This window comes from Ambystoma mexicanum, chromosome 12 (assembly GCF_040938575.1).
Source record: "Ambystoma mexicanum isolate Mex_15411 chromosome 12, UKY_AmexF1_1, whole genome shotgun sequence".
Lineage (NCBI taxonomy): Eukaryota > Metazoa > Chordata > Amphibia > Caudata > Ambystomatidae > Ambystoma > Ambystoma mexicanum.
This window is the reverse complement of record NC_090936.1, coordinates 385,000,015-385,024,216: the sequence shown is the minus strand read 5'-3', so window position 1 is coordinate 385,024,216 and position 24,202 is coordinate 385,000,015. Positions and strand designations below refer to the sequence as shown.

At 43.5% G+C, this 24,202-nt stretch overlaps 1 protein-coding gene across 1 annotated transcript in view; it reads left to right on the top strand.

Annotated features, from left to right (window-relative positions):
• LOC138514489 (platelet binding protein GspB-like) overlaps positions 1-24,202 on the top strand; it is a 1,350,980-nt gene that overhangs the window by 1,318,493 nt on the left and 8,285 nt on the right. The window contains exon 14 of the mRNA XM_069629971.1: positions 14,136-14,250. Within this exon, the coding sequence (XP_069486072.1) occupies positions 14,136-14,250 (115 nt within the window). The remainder of the gene's footprint in view (positions 1-14,135; positions 14,251-24,202) is intronic.

The following is a 24,202-nucleotide window of genomic DNA, read 5'->3' as shown; positions in this document are numbered from 1 at the left end:
GTAGGTCTTGTCCCAGCAGCAGTTCACCCCCAATGGTTTCTGAGGATTGGTAGGAGACAGAGCTCACCTCTGCCTTTGAAACGTTAGTCTTCACCTCATTGTTGGAGGACTTAGGATCTATCAATTCTCCCAACATCAGTCAAATGAATGCTTCCTCAGGTTCTTGTTCAAGAGTGAATCCAGGAAGGAGTGTGAGACCCCATCAGCCAGTCAGTCAGTAAATTCTTTATTTCGGATTAACAGGAACCCATAAAAGATACAACACATTCAACATATATATCGATAAAACACAATTAATTCTTAATTTCATTACATGTCAAGGCAAAAAAATAATGATACACAAAATCTCTCATAAGGTATAAAAATATAGGTGCAAAATCACAAATACTTCACCTTCAATTAGTCTAAAAGAATTAAGAGACAAAGGGCCTGATTCACAGAAGTGTTTTATAATGGTGCAATCCCATAGGAAAACGCTCTGTGAATCAGACGCAAAGCGTTAAAACTTGATACAAAACAGTGCTATAAATGCCCTTTGTTATATTATAAGGATTTATTGAGCACACTACTGCCACAAGGTATCTTGGTGCTAGGAAACGCCAATACGATCCCCCTCATTCTGCAGTAGAATAGAAATGCTTTCAGGGACCGTCTAAATTCCAGATGATCTGTGATCTATTTTAATGTAGGTGGCAGGGTATTCCACAATCTGCCCGCTGTCACCGAGAATTCTTGGCCCCTTATCCTAGCACACCTGTAGGCGGGGATCACCAGAAGGCCAGCTGTCTGTGAGTGCAGATCGCGCGTCGGGCAGTGGCAAACACATTTTTCCTGCAAATAGCCAGCCCCAACACCCAGCAGGGCCCGGTGAACTAGACACAGTGATTTGAAATCAATGCGCTTAGACACCAGAAGCCAATGCAAGTGTCAAAGTGTGGGGGTAATATGGACTCCAAAAGGGGAGCCAGTGCCCACTCGTGCTGCCAGGTTTTGCAGCTGCTGTAGTCGCTGGATCACACCCTTTGGCTGGGCTAGATAGAGCGAGTTACAATAGTCTATTCGACTAAGGATAAGGGAAGCTACCACTGGTGGACAAAGATGGGGAGGAACAAAAGGGAGTACCTTATGCAAAACCCTAAATTGTAAATGCCCCAATTTACAAACTGCCACCACTTGCTGAGTCATGGACAGTGTGGCAGAAAAAGTCAACCCCATACTTTTCACTACAGAAGCTGGAGTAGGGAGTTTACCTAGCAACAATGGACAAAAAGCAGGCACCCAGACTGACATCCCCGCCGGTGCACCCACAACCAACATTTCCATCTTGTCCCCATTGAAAGTCAGCCAGTTCTGGTTTATCCAGAACCCCACAGCCCCAAGCACCGACACAGGCACAATGACATCTCTGCATGGTCAAGATCTAAATGGGCCAGAATATGTCTCTGTCATTGGCATATGAATAGCACCTGAGGCCGTAAGAGCAGATGAGACCCAGAAGAGGCTGAATATAGACGTTAAGTAGTATCGGGGACAAGACAAAACCCTGCGGAACACCACAGGAAAGTGAAGAGGGAGAAGAGAGGAATAGAAGCAAAGAGATTGTTTGGCTCCTCTCAGCCAGGAAGGACATAAACCAGGCCAGGACAGTCACCTCCAGACCAGCAGAAGATAGCCAGGACTGCAGGGTAGGATGATCAATGGTGTTGAAGGCTGCTGACAGATCTAATAATATCAGGGCCCCGATACCGCCTTTATCAACTAGTCTGGTCATGTCGTCCATTACTATCGTGCCCGGGCCAGGCCGAAAACCTGACTGAAAGGGGTCAAAGAATCCAGAAGACTCAAGAAGAGGACAGAAGGGGAGACACAAGTGCTTCCAATAACTTCATCTAGAAAGGTAGTAGAGAGATAGGTCGGAAGCTAGAGGGAAGTGAAGGGTTAAGGGATGGCTTTTTAAGCAGTGGGATAACAGTCGCTTATTTTATCTTGGCAGGAATATAGCGCGTCTGACAAGAGACATTAACTGCTTGCAGATCCAAGGTAAAATGCCAGGGGAAATATCTTTCAGGATCATTAGGGGAACAGGATCAGAGGGGGATGCTGACTTCAGGCGCTCAATGGCCTTACTGATAACCTCTTCAGAGAAAAAGGGAAGCTCCGCCCAAGTAGAATGGGGCTCGAGACTTATCTCCTCCTGGGGTTTGGTCAGGAGATAACTGTCTACAGGACTAGCCTGAATATTAGGATGAATATTTTCAATTTTGCTGGTAAAGAAATTAGACATCAAGTCGCAGAATTCCTGAGTTGGAATCACTGGGTTGGCCGAGTCCGATACCGAAGAGAGTGATTTTACCACTGCAAAAAACTCTTGGTTGGCTACGTGCCTTATCAATCTTGCGAGTCAGAAAAGCTTTTTTGGTTTCTCTAAAGCTTGATAGTCCCTAGTCACTGTTTAAATGCTATTTTTTCTACCTCTCCAGGACAAGGCAAGCAGCCATATGCTCATCAGAGAACCATGGTTCTGATAGACGCTTGTGCGTCTGAAAACTCTTCAAAGGAGAAACTATATCTGCTGCTCTTTGCAGGGAGCTGGTAAGCACTGAAATGTCGACTACTGGCGTGGAGCTAAAGCTAGTATTAACCAGGCCAATCAGAGACTCCAGGTTTACATTGCGCTACTTCCGTTGTAAAGCCTTAGCTAAGGGAATCTTAGGAGGTGGCTTAGGGAGTTGAAACTGAAAAGAGACCAGATAATGATCTGACCATATGACGGGCACAATGGATAGAATCCTCAGATCTTCAAGTTTTACGAACAGTATGTCTAATATGTTGCCCAATCTATGAGTAGCTTCGACTACAATTTGATTAAGACCCATATCAAACATACCATAAAAAAACTGTCTAACACTTGGAGGTCGTGGGGAGTTAAATTTGACACTAAGATCACCTAAAATCACAAAATGGATCAAGAAACATGGTAGCCCACCCAAAGGGTCTATAAGAGACCAAAAAAAAGCCATGAACAAGAGGCTGAGGCCATAACTCGTACCAACAGTGCCTCCATAGGAACTAGATGGCCTAAGTCAATCTGTACCACCTTATAGTTAGCTTTAAAGATTATCCCCACCCCTCTGCCAGGATGCGCAGAGGGACGTTCAAGATGAAGTATTGTATACTCAGGCGGAAGAGCTTGCACTAGTGTGGTTACTGACAAATCTGTCAACCAGGTTGCCATTAGAATAGGAAATCCGGTGAGCGATTGCTCAACAAGGTGTTAATGGAGAGTGCATGCACCTGCAACGATCTTGTATTCAGGAGCATGGCACACATATGACAGTCGTTAACATCCACGTGTTTAGGGCTGATAAGAGGAACATCCCATCCCTCCTGAAATACCGTAGTAGGTGGTGCCAGATCCAGAATGGCTTTATGAGAATGCCACGGTCCCGGCCCGTCCTTGGCCCGTATGGGCACAGTTGGGGTCGACGTTAGCGCGACTTCGGTGCGTGAGGCTCTCTCTAACTGCGCTGTCGGGTGACCCTTCCAATTAAGAGGCACATGGTATTACCTTAGCCAATCCACTTTCTTGCCTGATGCAGGTAGAAGGCAGACTTCGGTAGTCGGCGCATGTGAATAATGAAAAGAAAACAGCAGCATCTGAACCTTGGAATGCCCTGAGGCCAGGCACATTCAGCCAACAACTCTGGCTACAAGGACATTAAAATAAAAGAATAAAATAAATAATGTTTAAATTATAGTGCGTGCAAGTAAAGATGTGTCCAGTCATGTGCCAAGGCAGCAGGAAGACCCGCTGCCTAAAAGGAACAGAAAATTATGTTTTCAATGTAAAACAAATCAAGAATAAAAAGGCAGGAGCTCATAGCACCGTACCTGAAGTATCCAGCGAGCTGCAAACACTGCAGGAGACTAAGCTCCCCAGTGGCCAATCTGGTGTCTTGCCTGATATAGGTAGAAGGCAGACTCAGGAAGTCAATGCATGCAAATAATGAAAAGAAAGCAATAGCAGCATCCAAGCCGAGCTTCGGAGTGCCCTGAGGCCAGGCACCCTCAGCCGGCAATTCTGGCTACAAGGAAATTAAAAACTCTTTCTTAGATGCAAGAGTTTAAAATCAACTCAACTGGTTCTTTCATCACTTCTAGGTACATATCCTTGCTTTTAGGCCCCTTCCTCGTATTCGTCAGGTAATTCTTACGTATAGAGACAGATTTAAGGCTATAGCAGGCATGGATACGTGCAGCAGATAATACAGTGCTGGCTTATATTGGGAGACGCCTCTAACTATGAACAGCAGTAGTAGATATTTAGTCCTCTAATCATGATAGGCTGGTCGAAATAATAGGAAGTGAGCTAAGTCCTCTAACCCAGCATCACACATAGGATATTTGGCTTCAAATTCTCACCCTAACTCCGACTATGGAGCTCGCCCAAGTCCAGACATCCAAAGCGTGCTCTTGTGATTGGTTCTCTATGATATTTACAGTTCATCCCGTCGAGATTTCCTTTAAATTATTTTATGATATTCCCATCACTTATTTATTTAACGGATTTGTTAGTTCTTCCGTCTCTCTCGTATCATGTACCCACTCAGTTAAACTCTTTATCAGGAGGCAACATCTGCTCTTTCCTAGTGTTTCTGCAGGTTTGTTAAATATGTTGCTAGCGTCCACTTTTCCCCAGCATGTTCTTTATGTTTTCTGTACAACCAATATTGTTTGCACCCTTTTTGCCCATTAGGTGCTTCAGCAGGTTCTGAGTATGCCCCGCCTTTGGGTTAGACCATATGCATAGCCATAGTCTACAAAGCTCCAGCACCAGTTGGTCCTCTAAAAAAGCCCTACCAATCTCTTTGTGAGAAGCATAATTTGGCGCTGATATTGGTAAGCCCAATAGTGATTTTACAAACCTATTTTCCTCTTTTTGCAACATGCCAAGATTTCCATACCTCCAGATTGCGGCACCATATTTAATGGCCCCATGATGCGGGAGTTATATACTTTTTCCACAATACACAATGGTTGTTGCTTATGGTTCTTTATGAATCTATGGATGCCACCAACCAATTGTCTCATCATGGGGGACTTTTTTTGTACATGTTCTTGCCCGTTAAGCATTTCATTGAAAAGGACCCAGCGATAATCAAAATGGGACACCCTTGGTATGATCAATCCACTGCACCATATTTATGGGAATTTACATGTTCTATTCGGTGGTCAGTCAAAAGGCCGAATACATAATACCGAATGCCAAAAATCTCGAAACCAAAATCTCGAAAAAAAAAATATCGAATTATTTATTAATTTATTTATATGTGTTTTTGGGGTCAGGTAAGTAAAAAAAATGGTTAAAATAAAAAAAAACAAAAAAAGGGGGGTTGGGGGGGAACCCCCCCATTTCGAAAACAAACGTCAAAAAAAAAAATTCGATATTTTTTTTTCGGCTTTTTGTCTTCGAGATTTTGGTATTCGGTATTATCACTATGAACCGTTCTATTCTTCCCAAGACACACCATTGCAGCGGATTTAGTGGTATTAACATGAAGGTTGAAGTTGTTCGTAAAGGTTTCAAATCTATTTACCACGGTCTGTAGCGCTCTCGGGTCTGGGCAATGAGGACAGTATCATCTGCATAAATTAGGGAAGGAAGATACGTGTTATCTATTAGCAGTACACCAGTATTGCAATGTAATAGAAATTTCAGTAATTTATTGATGTACAGGAAAAATAACGGGTGCCAGAACACACTCCTGTCTGACCTCAGATTTAATTGGGAACTAGGCTATGCAATGGCCCCCGCTACCTGAGCAAATACACGCCTCGCTGACCTTGTGAAGGGCTTCCAAGACGTCCAGTATGGCTACAGGACAGTCAGAGGACCTGAGCACCTCCCACAGTTTATCCCTATTTACTTTATCAAAGGAGGTACTCAGGTCCATAAATGCCAGGCATATGGGTTCCTGTTTTATATCTAATGAGTGAGCAACTATTAGATATAGTTTCAAGCCTTGTCCCATTGTCTCCAGTTTGTGCCTAAAGCACAACTGGATTGGTGATAGGATGTCCTTTGCTATGACCCAGTCTTCTACTTTGGAGAACAAGCACTTCCCTAACATCTCAAAGTGTGTATTCAGGAGGGGTATAGACAGATATGACTGTAGGGTATTCCTATAGCCTTTTTTTATATATTGGTACAACTATTGCTCTTTGCCATTCCTTTTGTACCAGTTCTGTGCTCATAATTGCACTGAACAGTATTGTTAAAACAGAACCCCATAATTCATTATTATCCTGGTAAAATTCAGCCTGGATACCATCACTGCCTGGGGCGTGCCTTCTTTTAGCAGTTTGAATTGCTTTTAACATATCACCAATATAAAAAAAGGCTTGACTTGTTTCTCTTCCCACACTCCTCTGGTTTTCCCTACGGACTGGTATCTCATAAATGGCCTGATCTAGGCCTTTTTTATTCTCATTATATATTGGTTGTCCATTTACTTCCATCCAAAAATCACAGGAATCGTTAATTTTACTTGCTGTTTTCAACCGATCCTATGCTTGGTTGTCTAGTTCTAGCTTACGTATTCCGATTTGTTCTTTGTATCCTGCCCTAGCCCATAGAATCTCTATTTTGGAGGACTGAGGAATTTTAAGTAGGTTCAATAATTTCACCTTTGCCAACCCATCTTGAGATCCCTTTTTCTTTTATCCACACGATCTCCCATGCATCCCGCCTCAATATTTCCCATCAGGCACATGAATGATTGTACTATAAGCACTGGGTTGGTATCTACATTCAACAAGGTATCAAATAAGGACATGTTCATTGATATAATTTTGTTCTCCGATGTGGCTTTTGTTGATTCATTCCACCCTGACCTTTTAGTGGTCATTCCTTCACAGACTATTTCTCTAATGCAGTGAAAATGATTACCTTTCCAACCAGAGCCTAGCAAATTTAGGGTTAGCTCTAAAAGACCCCATCATTTAAAGGCAAAAGCCTACAGGCAATTGAACTAAAGTTAGCCTCCTTTAGGGGCCCAATGCCTGTTATAATAAGTGGACTTTGCCTTCTGAAATCAAACCCAAAGTCTTTCGTGGTAAAGGAAGTGAAGGGGAAGGAAAGATAGAGGCAGTGAGAAACAAGATGGTGGAACCTTCCTGCATCTGTTAAGAGCTCCCTGTGTCTACACTAACCCCACGCCCTTCCCTTCTCAATAGTATCAGAGGCCATTTTGGTCTGCAGCACCCTGGCATGAGACCAAGCCTTTTGTAAACGTGCGTGACCTTTTATTCCTGCTCCCAGGACAACCTCCTGTGGAGTGGCTGTCTCTCTACAGATGGTGCTATCTGCATATGCAAAGGAGCAAAGTTAGGCAGCTCCAAATGCTACGTATCTTGCTAGCAGTAGTGGGTTATATTTAAAGATGTATCTATCACCAGGACAGTAAACTCATACTTGTGGGATTTTGGTACAGGGGTGTCTCAAATGTAGCCCCTTTGCTGCAGCGACTTGGCTGTCACTGCAGCTGTCAAATGGGGATGTGTGTCCTCTGAACCTGCTCTGTGCAACTGGTAGAGCAGGCACTGGATGTCAGGATACTGATGCAGCAGGGCATAGGTGCATGCAATGCTTTTGGCATGGAGAATATAAAAGGGGAATCTGATCAGTTGATTACCCTTCCTGAGATGGAGTTACCTGTATCATGTTATTAAATGAATACAAATCAAAACAGCCAGGGATTCTACACCCTTTCTTCACAGAGAGTGGCTGGAGAAGTAACTACCTCTTGCTGAGCTTCCATAATGGCAGCGCACCACCAGAAGCCAAGAACATCACCAGGTTGGAAACAAAGAACTGCAATAGTGGAAAAAACAGTAAACACCCCTTTTCCTGCTGGACACCCTGTCTCTGGAATAAGTTACCAACACTGATAAGACTCGCCCCTTCAATCGTACACATCTGGATGGACCTGAAAACCCTACTCTTCTAAGAACATATTGCAACCATTGATCACTCTACTCAGCCCTTCCTCCCCCTACAGTTCCCTTCTCCCGTGCTTCGCCTAGCCATCAAAGCTCCTCTGCAACCCCTGCCTCCTACGTGCAACCCCTGAGTGTGCCCCCTTTTTCCAGAGCTCTGTTGCTTCGCGGCCAGGTGTGCGCTTTATTAATCTCAAACACAGTGACCTGTCCAGCGGTTTGCACACAGAGGTAAAACAGTTGGTTCCACTGAGGGATCCTCTGACCGACCAAGTGTAACATTGGCTAAGTTGAAAGTCTAAAATGGTGCCAAATGTTCTAGCGCATGCGGGTTTAACCATTTAAATGCATACCAGTTAAGAGTTAATGACCTGACTAGTGGGGTGTTAAGAAAATATGATTTATTGCACTGACAGAACTGTCTTGCACTCCATGAAAGCCACTTTACCTCGAGTAAAAAGCCTATAATTTAGTTGGAATCCCTTAAATGAAGTTGAGACTGAATGGGCCACCAGAATGCCAGCACAGAGGTGCTCACCAATGCATGTTTTGCACCTGGTACATGGAGCGGTGTCAAACATGTCCAGTCACATTTTCACAACTTAGATTTCAGAGGCAAAGCAAATGCAGCAAGCATGATACTGTGCTCCTGGTGAGGCAGGCACTGGTGATTCCTGGGGCGGAAGGGCAAGGGGCACTGATAAACAGAATTGCCCCATTCTGGGGGGGAAACAGTGCTCATGGAGGTGTTGCTCGTGTAGTGCAGCATCACCACAGAGGGAAAAGAGCCCGCCACCAGCCAGGTAAGGAAAGTGGATTACACAGGTGCCCGTGTGTCGGTTAGCAGAGGGTGCAGTGAGCGCCAGAGAGTAAGATTTTAGGGGGCAAAAGCAAAATGATGGTAAAGTGCAGTGGGAAAGCACAGGGTTTCCCTGACAGATTTGTGAGGCTCAGAATTCAGGGAGGAGCACGTGAGAAGAGCACCAAAGAAAATGTAAACAGAGAAAACATCATCAATGGAAGCAAACTGGCAGGAATATTACCCCATTGAACATTGTCAAGGCGTAGGTGAGTGTACAGTTCTTGTTATTTAAAGACGCCAATAACTTGCCCCTCTGGGAACCCCCTGATTCTAATTCCTTTCCAAATTCTCTTGTTTTTCATGTCAACATTTCAAGGCAGATCCATGAGAAACATGGTCATGTAGAATGAAGATGCACTTAGTTCCTTTTTATGCAAATAAATGTCCGCTCTATGGCTCAAAACTTTCATCATTCTACAAGGATAGATTATTTGTTTTGTAAGGTACTTGTACCTGAATTTTAAATTGATCACAACACTGCACAGATATTTAATATATTCCTTGGGACGTTTTATCATGTACCTTTCAAATAATAAATGGAACAAAATCTTGGCATTGCCAGTCAATTGACTGATTGAGTTTGTAATTAATATTCCATCGTACTTCATAGTTCCTCTGTATGGGATGCTAAAGTGATCAACTTGTACTCAGAGCCCAGTGGGATACTGTTTAGCCTTTAAAATACATCTTTAGCACCTTTTAGATGTACAGGGCGATTGATGACATTACAAAAAATAGAAGATTTACAAACATTGATGTTTTCCACCACTTGATCTTTGAGGAAAAAACAATTGGTTTTATGAGGGGTTTTCTGTACACACCTCTGAATTTCTAGTTATAAAGTAAATACATGTGGGATACTACTGAGCATTTAACAGGAACATAGTTATTTTCATTTTCATGTATCTAATTTGGCAGATAGCCTTTATGAATTTGATCATAAATTAGTACATTAACTTGTCCCATAGTCTATATTGATACCAATTATTAGGATGTTTTATCTGCACCTTGTTTGTTCATTGCTCATTCATAAATGATGTCCATATAAAACTGTTTTCCCCCACTGAATTTTAAAACAACCCATATATTTCTGCACATTTTCAGTCATTTCCGGCAGATTTAGACTGTATAACAGGTTAATTAACAGACTGATTTGCAGTTATCTTATGTTTGCCTGCTGGTATGCTTCTAGCTCCATTATAGTACAGCCCCTTCCAGATTCGGAACACTTTTTCAACCTGACATTTGAACTACGTTGGCCCATCATCCCAAACAACAGTTTTACTATAAACATTAGCTATTTTCATGGGGCAAACAATGAACTTCCCTTTCATCACTCTTTAAGGATTTCCCTCATTCCACTGGACGTAACGATCAATATGGCGCTAATCCCCTGTTCCAAGAGCTGGAATGGGGGGGTAACAGCCCGGTAGCCCAAGTTATCAGCCTGAGCAAAGCGAGAGCCTATAAAGAGGGCACCGGCCCGTTACCCCGCTGTTCCAGCCCTTGGAATGTGGTATGAATGCTATTAGCACCCTGGTAACCAAAGCAGTAACCCGGGGTGTCAAAAACATGTATTATATTTTCCTTCATTCAAGATGGCCCCCATGGTTATAGAACGCGAGTCTCCGTACGGTGCACCTCTTTTATGACCATGGCAGTCGGAAAAAGGGAAGCTGCAGCGGCAGGAGGGGGGGTTGGGAATTAAAAATGTACAAATATTACAGGAGGCAGGGCAGAGGAAAAGATGGCTGCCCGCAATTGGGGAGGGAGCCTGCAAGTTCTCTGGAATGCAGCTGAGATTACAGGTACAGCACGCGATCTGCAGAATCTGATTGGCTGCGCCCCCAACCCCGTGTGCTAATGAAAGATATGGACGTTATTTCTGGCATGATTCTTGTACCTCATCTCTGCTTGAATTATGTGTTGTAATGAAAAGTGATCTTGTATGATGACATTTTGGCACCTTGTTGCATGTGGCACTGCAAGAAAGAGGGGGGCAGTTGGTCGTTAGTGGGATGGTAGAACGGCAGGTGAACATCTTGATGTGTTGTCACGTGCAGGCCAGAAGTAGCCAAGTTCTTAGTATCGGTGTGAAGCTATATGTTTACTGACAGAGACACTTGTGTGTGTTTTTTCATCCAGAGGGGAAAGCCCAAAATCAATCGTTTGGAAGTCAATGGTGTGGGACCAGGTTAGCTGTTGGCGTAATGGGTGGGTGTGATAGGACTAGGAAAGCGAGCAGTGGTTTTGCTTTGTTTGTGTGGTATGTTTGCAGGTAGATCACTGCCGGTGCGAGGTATGAGTGTGTGAGTAGTGTACGGTGGTAATCGATGGAGGCATGTGTCGTTTATTGGTGAGTGAGAGGGAATGGGTTAACAACCTAAAACCTCTTAATTCTGGCTTACAGTTTACCTTGTAATGAAAACATATGATTTGTTGTTTAAAGGTGACGAGATGTTATTCTGATTGCATTTAAAGGGGCCCAGGGAAACAAACACAAAGGAGGCTGGTCCCTCACATTTCTTGGCTGAGGCACTGTGTGCAGCAAGTGGGGGGTACAAGGAGTCAGACCTGAAAGTATCTGATCTCCCGAATGTTTGGCCGAGTCGTTGTGTGCAGGCATGTGGCATGTTGGTGGTAGAACGCAAAATGGTGCCATCCATATGATGTCTCTCCTAAAAGGAGGTCTGTTTGTTCATGTTGGTCCAAAGTGCCTGGGTTTAGTTTGCTCTTTAAGGGGAACATGCTAGTGTGTTACTGGAATAGCCAGGTTTTCATTTTATGAAGCCTGTGTGGTTTTTCTCTATGTGCAACCATCATGGGGATAGATCATGTTATGCCTGTCGTTTTCCAAAACACCTTGGTAACTGTTTTCATTAGTACATGAGGGACATAACATGATAACTTGGAACCTGCCTCTGTGTGGCTAAATATGTACAACTTGCACACTCTTACTACATGCTTGCATCAGTGTTTTTCACAGCCCATGATATTCTCCGCTTAGCCACAAAACCACTTTATTGACCCTTTAGTGGAATCCCAATACTAGACAAAATTAAAAAATAATATGTTCATGCAACTCACCATGCAGGTGTAGTAAGCATGCTCGCCCACGAGCCAGCGTTTCATGAAATGGACTTCCAATAATGTAAAAATTGCCACCACACAAGCCCTGTCAGCCCTTTACTTCCACCATAAAAATAAACCCCAGATTCAAGTACTGATGAATTCCAGTCTTATATGGTGGATCCACATCACTGAACGATTCTCTTTGACATGTCTAGATGGCATGGAGCTGTCTGAATACCACTTAAAAGAGTACAAACCCTGGTCATGGCATTACACAAACGACCACGGGACAGGAACACATTTATCCACGCAGAGGCAGATTCCAAGTTATCATGTTAGGTCCCTCATGTACTAATGAAAGCAGTTACCAAGCTGTTTTGGAAAAAAGACAGGCATAAAATGATCTATGAACAAACACACCTACTTTTAGGAGAGACATCATATGGATGGCACCATTTTGCGTTCTACCACCAACGCTCTTTCTAAGTGTATTCCATGCATTTGCTAGTGTGTCCCTTACTACTAATTGTGATTATATTGCATGCTACGTTTAGCGCGTGAAGAGTCATACATTATGTAGATTCACCCTTAATTCTATACTCCTTTCGTAATTGATTTATAATGCTAAATCCAAAATCATTGGTTGGTTCACATGAGCTAAATTAGTAAATAATAATATTCCTTATTTAAGTTTTACATTTTTCAATCTCTGGTGTTCATCCATATATCAAGTCATAAATTCACTCACCAATAAGTTCCTCTTTTATGTGTCTTCAACAAGAATAGTGTTTCATTCAAATTAATGCTCACTACAATGAACATATAATGAGATATTAACTCATATAAAAATCTAGCACAGATTTGCAATTAGTTGAGGCACTGCAAAAATATATATTGATTAACTGGTTTGATCTACAATACTATGCCATGGAGCGCCATAATACCATGTGGATGGCTTAAGTGTTACTGTAACATTATAGCAATCCATATTCGATCATAATTAAACTTCCTTTAATCACAATCCGTAATATATCTTCCAAATAACGTGCCCCAAGAAAATCCACAAAAGCATAATTGCATCTAGAATACCATCAATACCTCGTATTCTTTCAATGACTGCCCTGCTTGCGGGGCAGTCAAGCACGAATTCGGCATGCTGTGTGTTCCATAGCCGCGGCTGCCATTTTGTTTGCTGCTTTTATATCCATGGGGTGACGTCACGTGCACATGACACGTGACGTCACTTCCCATAGTCCCAATGTAAATAAACAATGCCGGATCCGCTCGGCAATGCTAAACATATTCTCAATACCCAAATGGATGTCGAAAGCCCTCCTTTTTTGGTATACCTGGTGTCTTGGGGGATGCACTTACTTAACTGCACGGGTTGTTGGCAATATAGGCTAATTTTAATATGTTAAAATGTTTGAGTATTATTATGACTAAAGAATGATTTCACTTTATTTAACATAAAAAGACAAAACGTAATCTGTATTCATATTTACATCTTCCAATGAAGAACATGAAGTTGATACGCTACTTAGCCTCGGAGTAAAGAACATATAACAACAGTTTTTTATTTTTCCTGAACTGTAGCAAATTCGTAGTCAAAGGTCATTAATAATAAGTGCATACATACATTGAAAACCAGTATTAGAGTCTCATTAAGAGAAGTGCTCCTAGCATAAACGTGTCTATACACACACACCAACTACAAAAGAATTCTCGCTATGTCACATGATTACCGTCGTATAGGTTAATTAGCTGACTTAATGAATTATTGTTTGTTTTTTGTATTTTGACATGCACACCTTATATGAAAATTGGGACTACATATCCTGGATTTAAAATCATTGGATCAGCACAATGCTTACAATTGTTCAATTCAATGTTTATATAAATTGAATAATAAGTGTAGGGTAATGCTTATAGCAACAGAGGCTGCAGCGTTCCTCATTAATTACAAAGGGTTTCTAAGCGCACTTGCATTCTGATTTTACCCTATCTTTATTGTATTATAATTTAATTGGACCCTTAAATGGGTTCATTCACAAAATTGTGCATACCATTGTGGACCATAGGATGATTCTGGCTTTTGATTCTTTTGAAAATACAAGCGATCCACTTGTTAATTGAAGACTGCACAATGCTCACATGACCATACTTCTATCACTAATGCATTATATCAATTCTTTCCATGAAGTGAAAAGGCGATTTGAAGCAAACACCAATGACATGTCCAGAACAAATAGCTACACTGATGACATGGACTTTATGTCTGAGGAGTCTCCGCTCCCTGTCGTAACAGATGTGTCACAGTAAGTGAGAAATTATATTTCTAGACGCACGTGTAAGGTTTCAACAGACCAATCACAGGTGATGGCAAGATGGTTGAAATGTATTTTGGACTAGTCTTTGCATAGTGTGTGCATAACATATGTTCAACCAGAGGAGCAGAAACCCATGAAATCCACGGGGTTGTGTTCATACTGTGGAAGAGGTTCTAGTCCTGGGGGAGATCATTTGACATTGATTGATGCTTGGCAATTGGCATTGTGTGTGATCTTGCTTGCCTTTTTATTTCTCCATTATTTATAATTTATCAATTCCTCTGTGAAGGTTTGCATAAATGTGCATACAATTTTGAAAAAGAGAAAAGTGCAAAGAGTATTAGGGGATGGGGGTAAGTGAGAGAGGGTACCGCTTGTCATTGTTGATTTCATAGAAGTGAGAGACATGCATGAGGGAGCCGGTCACATAAAACTGCCATCACCATTCCACTGGGATTAACCTTTTGTACTGTGATTTTATTGCATTTTTATTTTTAAATCATGCACTTATACGTATGGCTTGCTTGCCATGCCTGGTCATGAAACACGTTATGGCACACATTGGAGGGTTTGTAAATGCTTTTCAGAATGTTGTTATAATGAACATTGAAGAATCAGTGTGAATGACTAACCACCAGTCTACGCAAAACTATGATCCACAAGACTTTACACACAATCATGAACATGATAGGTTACCACGAGGGTGCAACCGTCCACTTACAGACGACGACTCGATCGGTAGGAAAGCGGGAGTTGCTCGGCTGAAGACAACTTCAACAGTTGGGGGGAGTTGCTCCCAAAATCTAAAGATAGGGTGATCATATATGAAGGAAAAATGACTTTTGGCCAGTTAGTCTGTAAATGTTTTTTTTTATAATCAACCATTGGGCTGTTTCTAATTGCTATCTTAGGCGTGTGCAGAGTTGTGCCTCTGTTTCTGTGGGATGCAGGGTTTCTCTGTCATGATTGCTGGTATTATACATTTTGACTTGTTTTGAGAGATGTTTACAATCTTAAAGGTCATTAAGTATTTCCCCCCCTTATTTGACCCATTTCCCCGAGGTTGTTCATGCAATTGCTTTCCCCATCCAGTTTTAAATGTTCAAAGTTTGTTTAACTCCTTAGGATATGGGTTAGCTCCCTGTGTGCTTGGCATCTCCTATAACGTTCTGATGGTCTGAGGTGTGCACCCTTTTGAGGGTTGCTGTTTTCCAGTAACATTTCTTTAATACTTTGAATTGCATTTTCTTAAGGGGTCACTCCCTTACTTCTGCACTTAACCTGCCAATCTCCCCTTCCATTGGGCATCAGGGAATTGATGAGGCAGCGTACTTTGCCACTGACACTTGATTCTTCTTCTTTGATGGAAGAATTAGACAAATGGTAAAATACACCTCTGTGTTTCCCTCTTTTCTCCAATACAAACACAATAAAATAATGCGAGTTAACTCTGTTACTGATTATTAAAGGAGACACCCGGAAGCAGTATTTGAGCTGTCTACGATTCCTTTATGCCATCTGTTGCTGTTGGAGTTTTTCATCCAATATCTAAAAAAAATATAAATGTAAGGGTGTCATGTCGTTCTGACTGGTAATGCCCCAGTCCTTATATTCCAGCAATCCGGAAGAGAAGTCTTCCTACAGCTCGGGATTGGAACCTCCAAATCTAAGTAGAGGGCCTATCCTTTGCCAGAAACAGTCCCTACTACCTTACGTCCCTCAGTCTTAGGTGGCGCATCTTACATCAGGCCACCAGCGGTCTTTGTTGTGCATGTCTCTTGTAAGAGATCCACAAGGTGCTTTTCCAGAAGCATTTCCTAAAAGAGTGGAGTTGATTTCCTCTTCTTACAGAAGGCGTTCTAATAAATCTCTAGCTTTAATCTTCGTTTTGGGGCTGAGGAGGATTTCACCCACAAGGCGATAGTTTGAGGGTGCGGATTTGTTTAGTGCATGGTAGAACATCTTGTGATCTTTCCAATGGCCACATCACATGGGAGACACCTGTTTTTTTCAATAGAGACCCTGCATTAAGTAATTTTTAATTTTGCAACCGGGTGGCCATAGAATGTGTGCCTTTTTGCTCAGCCCATGAAGTCTAAGCTTTAGGAAGAAAAGGGATTCTTCCGCTGTCCTGAAGCGCCTATTATTTAATTAATATTTTGCTTAGGTCAATATCCTCTGGTGTGGTGTCCATTTGCATCATCTGGAAACCATTTGGATCGTTTCCTACCTGGGGGATTTGGGTGTGTTAGCATTTCTTTTTTGTGTATCAGCTGTTTGGATCATTCTGCGTCTTATGCGTTCTTGTCTAGCTGCCCATGAACAGCCCCCATTCAGCTCTCGGGATTCTGAGATCCGATCTCTCATTTTGTATTTTCCCACATGGTTCTTCGAGAGGTTGGACTGAATTCTTCACTTACAGGTCTGAGTCTGTGAGTAGATACATGCAAGACATTTACTTACTGTCTGGGGAAATAGGGCCATTGCTGCTGGCCTCTTCCATTCTACGATCTGTGGCAGCTCTATCAGCGATTATGGGTGTAGAAAGGCCTCTTTCTAACCCTTTGCTCTTTATTCTCCGTTTTCACCCTCTGTCCTCATGGTTCAGAATCATTGACCTTTATGTGCTAGTTGGGTGTTAGTGCTCGAGTCTCCTGGACCCTCCTGCACAGACTATGAACACTTCTCAGTAACCTAGATGCAACCATCACACATAAAATTGTCCACATTGGTCGCGCACCCATATGACCTTTAGCAAAATGCAGGACAAGATATTTATTTCCTATAAAGAATGTCCTGACCCTACTCCACGTGGCTTTTTGGTGCACAAAAAGCCCTGTTTGAGTAGTGTTGTGGTGTATATTCAGATCTTCCTTGACCTTCTTATTACCTAGACACTGTTGAACACCCTGAAGTATATTAGTCCAGTTGGAGAGGGCTGCGCACACCAGCTCCTGCACTTTTTAGGCCTTCTTTTTGGAAAGATCTCAGAAAGTGAAGGTTGGATTGCTTCTCTCGTTTTAGTTCTCGTGCATTTGCACGAGTTAGAGTCTCGGGAGGATACCTCAGGGGCAACGTACGCGCCTTGGAAGCAAGAGGACACATAGCAACACAGGTTTGATTCCTGGGGCCGCGCTTAGAAAACTCTGGGTATTAAGGGCGTTATAAATAACCAATTACAATAACAAATTCTGCTACCCCCACGCATGCTACGAATAGAAGATCTACTACTTGTAGTGAAGACCCATCCTAACATAATATGTAGTCTACTTTTTGCACAAGGTGCGTTCTTGCTAGAAATAGAGAATCAGCTATTTCTATTGTGAACAGGACTTTGTGATAGAAATATAAATTGATTACCTAGCTCTGGTGGGCCTTGCGCTCAAAATAAACAATATTATTTGAAGCATCCACTTGAAAAAAACATTTATTTAATGTGTAGTGCAAAATCTGTACCGGAACCGAGAGAAAACAATAAGATTGGGGAGGGGAGGCATGCCAGAAATATATTTGTTAATGTTATTTATTCTTAGCCCAGCTACTAGATTGCATCCCAAATTATACAGGGAAGTTCTGATGTAATTTGGGAAACCCAAGTGTTCCTTGAATATTATTACATGGTGTGACTCACCAATTTTGGCAGGTCGGTTTTGAAATATCTTTCCCTAATGTGCATGGCAGCAAAATGATCCGCCCCATGGTATTTCCACGGCTTTTCTAGCCCAAGCAAAATACATAGCTCTGACATCTGAAAAAAACTACCACCCAAACTAATCTGTATGTTTCACAGAAAGATCTCTGTGAGCCCCAGATCTGCGGCTATGTAGCTCTGCACCCCAGAACCTGCACCTGGAATCAGACTTTGGAAATTCAGTCTAGGCTTGTTGCCAACTCTGTTCTCGGTCCACCTTTGAGACCGGTGCGATCCACCGCTCGACACTGAGACCATAATGTGAGCAGCCTTCCTGCCTTTGCATCCATGTTAGAACTCCGGCTGCAGCACTAGCACTCTGAAGAAGCCTACAATAGAAATCCCCACTTCCAGATGGCTCATGAGTTTAATTTAATTGGTTTTTTATAACGCGCCTCATACCCGTACCTGAGCGTATCCGGGATTCGAACATCTGTTGCTCTGCATGATCTTGCTTTCAAGACCAGCGCTTTGCCCCTGTGCTATCCTCCATTCCCTTGAGACTCAAGCTCTCCCAAATCCTAATATGATGGAGGCACCACATATGAATCTCCCATGCTACACGCTAAGCACATATGTGCCACTGGTGGCAGGATTCATTAAGGAGATACCATTTGAAATTCTTGGCTGAAATTCGTGGAATGTGTTGATTGTAAGAGGTCTATAATGGTCCTTTACTCTATTCATTAGAATACGTGCTATTCATTCGTTTGTTTACTTTGGTAGTGATCAGAGGAATGTTAGGATTACACATTCATTTTAAAAATATAATGTGCTTCTTGCATCTGACATTTTGCCTTTCAACATCACCTACGCACAGCAAACAGTGTAAACCGAACTGAAGCTGCCAACAGCACATCACAACTCGCTCGCTCTTCGGCCCTACTAACTTATCCCACCCGCTCCCCTCATGCTTTACAGATCCGCCAGAGCGCCAAGAAACCACGCAGGTATCAACAGTGCACAGTACAAGCACCATTAACCTAACACAACATCATGAACTTTATGAGCTCTGATCCCTGTGGTCTACCATCGCCTAAGCATATGCCAGGCCACGTGATGAGGCCTCGGGGGCTTGACAGGCGCATGGGGCTGATTTCTGTGTTTGGAAATGTCTGGTGGCCACGTGCTGGGCCTGGTCTCTGGCTCATGGAATGTTCGGGAGAAAGGCCTCCACGTAGTAAACGTGCTGCACGCCGAGCAGCACGCGCCAAACAGCGGGCCCCTTTTATGAATGGTGTTCAGCAGATGCAGTGGCTGTGATTTTGCAATGATTAGAGGATGGCATCCCAGGCATGCCGTCGATGCGTGCTCAGGTTCTGGCCATGTTATTTCTGCCAGACATTCCAGCGGAATGAGGCTAGAGTTTACATTCACAAATCAATGCCGACAGCTTTTTCAAACGTTTCTTCCCCCCACGGGAAGAAGAAGACCCAGTTGTCAAAACACAATTACCTAGTTAAAATGTTAGATTATGGATACTTTCTCTTCGTTGTCTCAGCCCTTTGTCACATGAAGTGAATCCGCACCTAGTGAAGCTGTACCCCTCTGCCTCAAAGGGAAAGAGAGATTGCACAAGCCCCTCCCACACGCTAGGGAAGGATGGAAGAACTTTCTCAGCTGCAATCCAGCCAGGGGTGCACCTAGGCTCAAATTTCAGGAGGAGTGGGGGCTATCCCTTAAAATGTTGGCAGAGGCACTAACTTCAGAGACTTTGTGGGAGGTCTATCTGCTTCCACACAGAAAGATTGAGGCAAACTAGCAGCAATGCCACGTGCTCCCAGAATTAGTACAACTACTGTACAATTATAGGTATTTTTTCAAGATAATGATGCAACATAAAAAAAAAGAATCGACAGCCTTAAGATGAGAAAGTCACGGCCACTCTTCCAGACCCACAAGTACCGGCTTTGGTTTTGCCATCTACCTCTTTACAGCTTTATCTCTCTGTGCTGTTGTGCTTGCCAGTTTTTGTTCTCCCGACAGTTTTAGGAGGGAGCAAGTACTAAGGACAGGGGTGGATGTTAGTCAGTAGGGAGACTCAGGCACCCCGAAGGAGGATAGGGTTTTATCCGAAATGCATTGGCCATGTTCTCTGTGTTCCTCAGATTATTATTTTTGTGATTTGCATAACCAAGATAATGGGCCTCATTACAAGGTTGGAGGCAGCCTTGTCGGTTTTACAGGCAAGGCTACCTCCAAACTTGCAAGAAATTCCGGCACCCACGAAATGGGTAATTACTGGGGTACGGTAATTGCCCTTTCGCGGGTGCCGGAATCGGATGATCCCCATTCCCATTTGAGCCCCATAGAGCTCAAATGGGAATGGGGATGCCTGTAGCACCGGCACGGTTCATTGCTGTGCCGGTGCTACAGGCAAGCTGTGCTCGCTGGTGTCTTTCATTCCGCCAGGTCAGACCTGGCGGAATGAAAGACACCCGCGAGTACAACTCAGAGTTTGCTGGTCTGGATACAACGGTACCGGTAAGCTTACCGGTACCGTTGTATCCAGACTGGCAAACTCGTAATGACGCCCAATGACTTTCGTATCTTAAGGTTGTCGATCATTTTTTTAATGTCGAAACATTATTTTTAAAGATACCTATTATTGTACAGTAGTTGCACTAATTGTGTGAGCACTTGGGATTGATTGCAGTTTGCCTCAGTCTTTCTGAGTGGATCGGATTTCACCCAATTTTGTTGGTTGGGTCGCCACAGTGCTCCTTATACACTGACTAGTGCTAATTGACACTGCTCTTGCTAATTCTTAGCTACAGTAGGCTGTGCCCGCTCTTATTGGTTTTCCGGGCATCTGACTTCTTCATACACGCTAATGAGACTATTCTAGTTCAACTTCAACCTACAGTCAAGTCCTTCCTTCCCGCCAGAAACCGCACACTTAAGGACTGCTGTGAGAATGAGCCATCTCCTGTTCCCTGCTACCCTGCTAATCACTCCTCTGACATGCAAGTATACAATCCCCCTTTCAATTTCCTAAAAATGTATGCTTTCGGATGCAGGTACTAACAATGAAACATTTACATTAGTAAAGGCCGGCCCGTTGTTAACTGTGCAGCCACAGACACTGTGTATTGTCTGTGTCCTGTTCTGTCCCGCTGCGGCTCTGCAGGTCAGCCAGGTCAAGTCAACATAACCCAAAATGCCAGGGGCATTGGGCGGGGCTAAAGCCTGATCTGCCCAATTGTCGTTGTACCACTGAATCCAGCCTATCATTGCCCCTCTCGGGAAAGGTACCCAAACAGAAGGCCGCCTTCCTAAGCATTCACTTTTGAACGTGGGGATAGGCATAGGTTTCATTTAGGTTGATCTATGTCCCCACCTGGCCACAGGAAGCCATTGGCATAGGGAAGAGGAGTTCCACAGATCTTTTATGATTTGGCAGAGATTTCGGTGGTCATCTGAATTGCTCCATTCAGGGCAGTTTTGGGGCCACGATCTCTGTTTACAGGTTAGTCAACTCCGCAATGAATTCTCTCTGTGCTTAGAGGTTATGGATAGAGGTCATGGAGCTGGTTGGTCTCTTCATGGGCTCATGCAAATATGCAGACGAGCTTCCATACAGCATGCGGCGGTTCCGAACACATGGGAAGTGTGGTTTTCTCTCTCTCTGTCTCGGGCACTGCAAACCAGGGTCAGACTGAAGCATATAATGGACACAGGCACCAGTAAGAATGAGGCGCAAAAGGCAATTTGTTACTTTTCAAGACAAACCTTGAGCACTAGCACAGGGGGGATTGGTCAAATGCGTTGCAAATAGTGCATTTAAAGCATTTATGTGCAGTAACTTTGGTCAAAACTACCAACTGCACAGTGACTAACTCATCAAACTAGCCCACTTCGGAGCCAAACACTGGCCCACACCAGCATGTTGGTCCGGCGTTTCACGCATCGCCCCATTACTTTATAGGCCAGTACGGGCCTGCAGCAGACCTAGAGTGTGAGTCGCTGCACAGAGCACTATGATTGCTGCATCTACTCAAGGGTCAAATGAAGCATCTCAGGCTTCACGCTTAGTGTATGGCCTCTGTACTTAGCAGCGAATGAGCTGTTCATTTGGCGTCTGATGATTGCATTACATGTGGCAAAGCATTCTTCTGTGCAGCACCATGTGGATTCCCCGGTCCCCAACAATGAGGTCCTCAACCACAGGCATTTCTTTTCGGTAGGTCCCACAAGCATACTATGTGCCTAAATACTAATTCTTGGGGTAATGTCCCAGGTGTCTTCACTGTCCACTGGCCAACGAAGATCTGTGGTGGACCTCCAGAGGCGATGGCGCGTCTCAGGGTAGGGAGGAGACACTCATCCCCTCCGGGCCTTCACTCCCATTTTTTACATTTTTTGTTCACTGGTGTTTTTGTTGAGGTTGTGTGATTTAATGAGAAGTAAGCATCATGAATCCTTGATGTATAAGGAGCAGATAAGACAAATGGTCATCTAGCGTGTTGCGTGTCCGCGGTACAGTAAGTATCGCTTCCAGATTATCGTTAGACAGTGCTTGCAACTCCCTGAATGCCATGTTTCCACTGATTTCCCGACTCCTCTCTGTGTTCATGACCGTGCCCATGATGCTTTATGGCATTGCTTTATTACATGAAATGTCAATGGGGGCTGATGTTTTGACTTTCCTGAAAGTTGTCAACATTGCATATTAGTCCGTTTCTAATCCTTGAACCAACCACTTCTTTGAAGTCGGCTCTCGCCTCATTCATGTCATAGCGCTTCACGCAATGTCATTGGTTTATCATACGCCCTTTCCTAACACGCGCCAATTGTCTTATCCCCTTGACAGAAGTATGAGCAGGTAAGTGGTTGCTTTGCTTGTCTGTGCATCTCCTTAATTTGTGTGGTGATTTTTTTTCTCTGATCTGCATGGAGTCCAGGGTGGTGTTACTTGCTGTTACTGCTGCCATTTGTAACAAAAATGTAAAACCAGGTTGTGCTTTCACTTTTGCAAATAAACCCAGATTTAAAGGTGCAATATCTCACTAATAAGTCCTTCTCACACCAGTGTTTATGTATTTATTTAATAGTATTTCTAGGATCCATAATGTGCTATTCTCCAGCCATGCGAAGGAGGTGGAGAGTAAAGATGCACTGATGGCAGAATAAGAACGCCCTGTAAACAAGTGACATATTAGTTGCTAAGATACTGTACCTTTAACTGCTGTGGTCATGTGACTCTACAGAAATGGCAGAACCTGTGTGTGGAATAATGACTGGAGACTATTCGATGCTAGTCAATCATTGATTTATTAAAGTCTGGGTGTCAAGTCCTCAAGAAAAGGAAATGTCCTGTAGTTGTGGATATGGAGAACTTAAAATGTCTTCTTGATGTCATAACGGCGGAGCTGCATTGGAGCGGTGCACAGCATGGATGTAAAATGCACCCGTCATGAAGTAGGAGCTGTGGTCACACATCAGTGATTGTGTTCTGTTGGCGTGTGTAGACTGGCTCTTAACATCATGTTTGCTGTCTGTGCTTACACTAGTTGGAATCGCGTGGAGGTATGGTTGTGTTGCGTGGCAATACTCCATCAAAGGTATGTTGTGACTTCACACACCAGGTGGAAGTTGGAACTTCAGTGTGGTCAAGCAAAGACAGAGGCTCCATGAACCACAATGTGTCTGGCACAAAAATTGGGTAAGCACCATTCGGGGGTTCTGCTGCAAACAAAACCATGTTTGCAGTGCAACTGGGTCTGAAACGCATTTGCACTGCTTTGAAAGCCTATGATAGGGTACAAAGCGTTGTTATTTGCATGCTCCAGCGCTCTGGCCAATGGCAATCTAGCACATTGTTTTAATGCATAACTTGCGCTGGCAAATTCCACAATGGCCGGAGCATGTAGCTAAACTGGTACACCCCAGAGGTTGGCAATAGTCTATGATATCTGTGGAGGAAAATGGCTGGATGGGGTGACCCATTTTTCCTTTGCCACTTCCTCCTACTGAGGGGTGCAGTAACTCCCGGAAACCTGATGTGGGGTGGGCTTCTAGCATCCCAGCAAACTGGTAGTGCCAGATTGCGACAGCGCACCACATGACACTCTCAGACATACAGAGTGCTAACAGGCCCAATTGCACAGCACACAATGTACTTCATGGCACGTCTGCACTAAATTGGGGAGCCAGTCTGTTTTTGCAACCGGCATATAGATCCACTGCCACTCATTATGTCACGTGACCATGTGTGGTTGGAAGCGGATTGAAAATGTAACCTGTGAC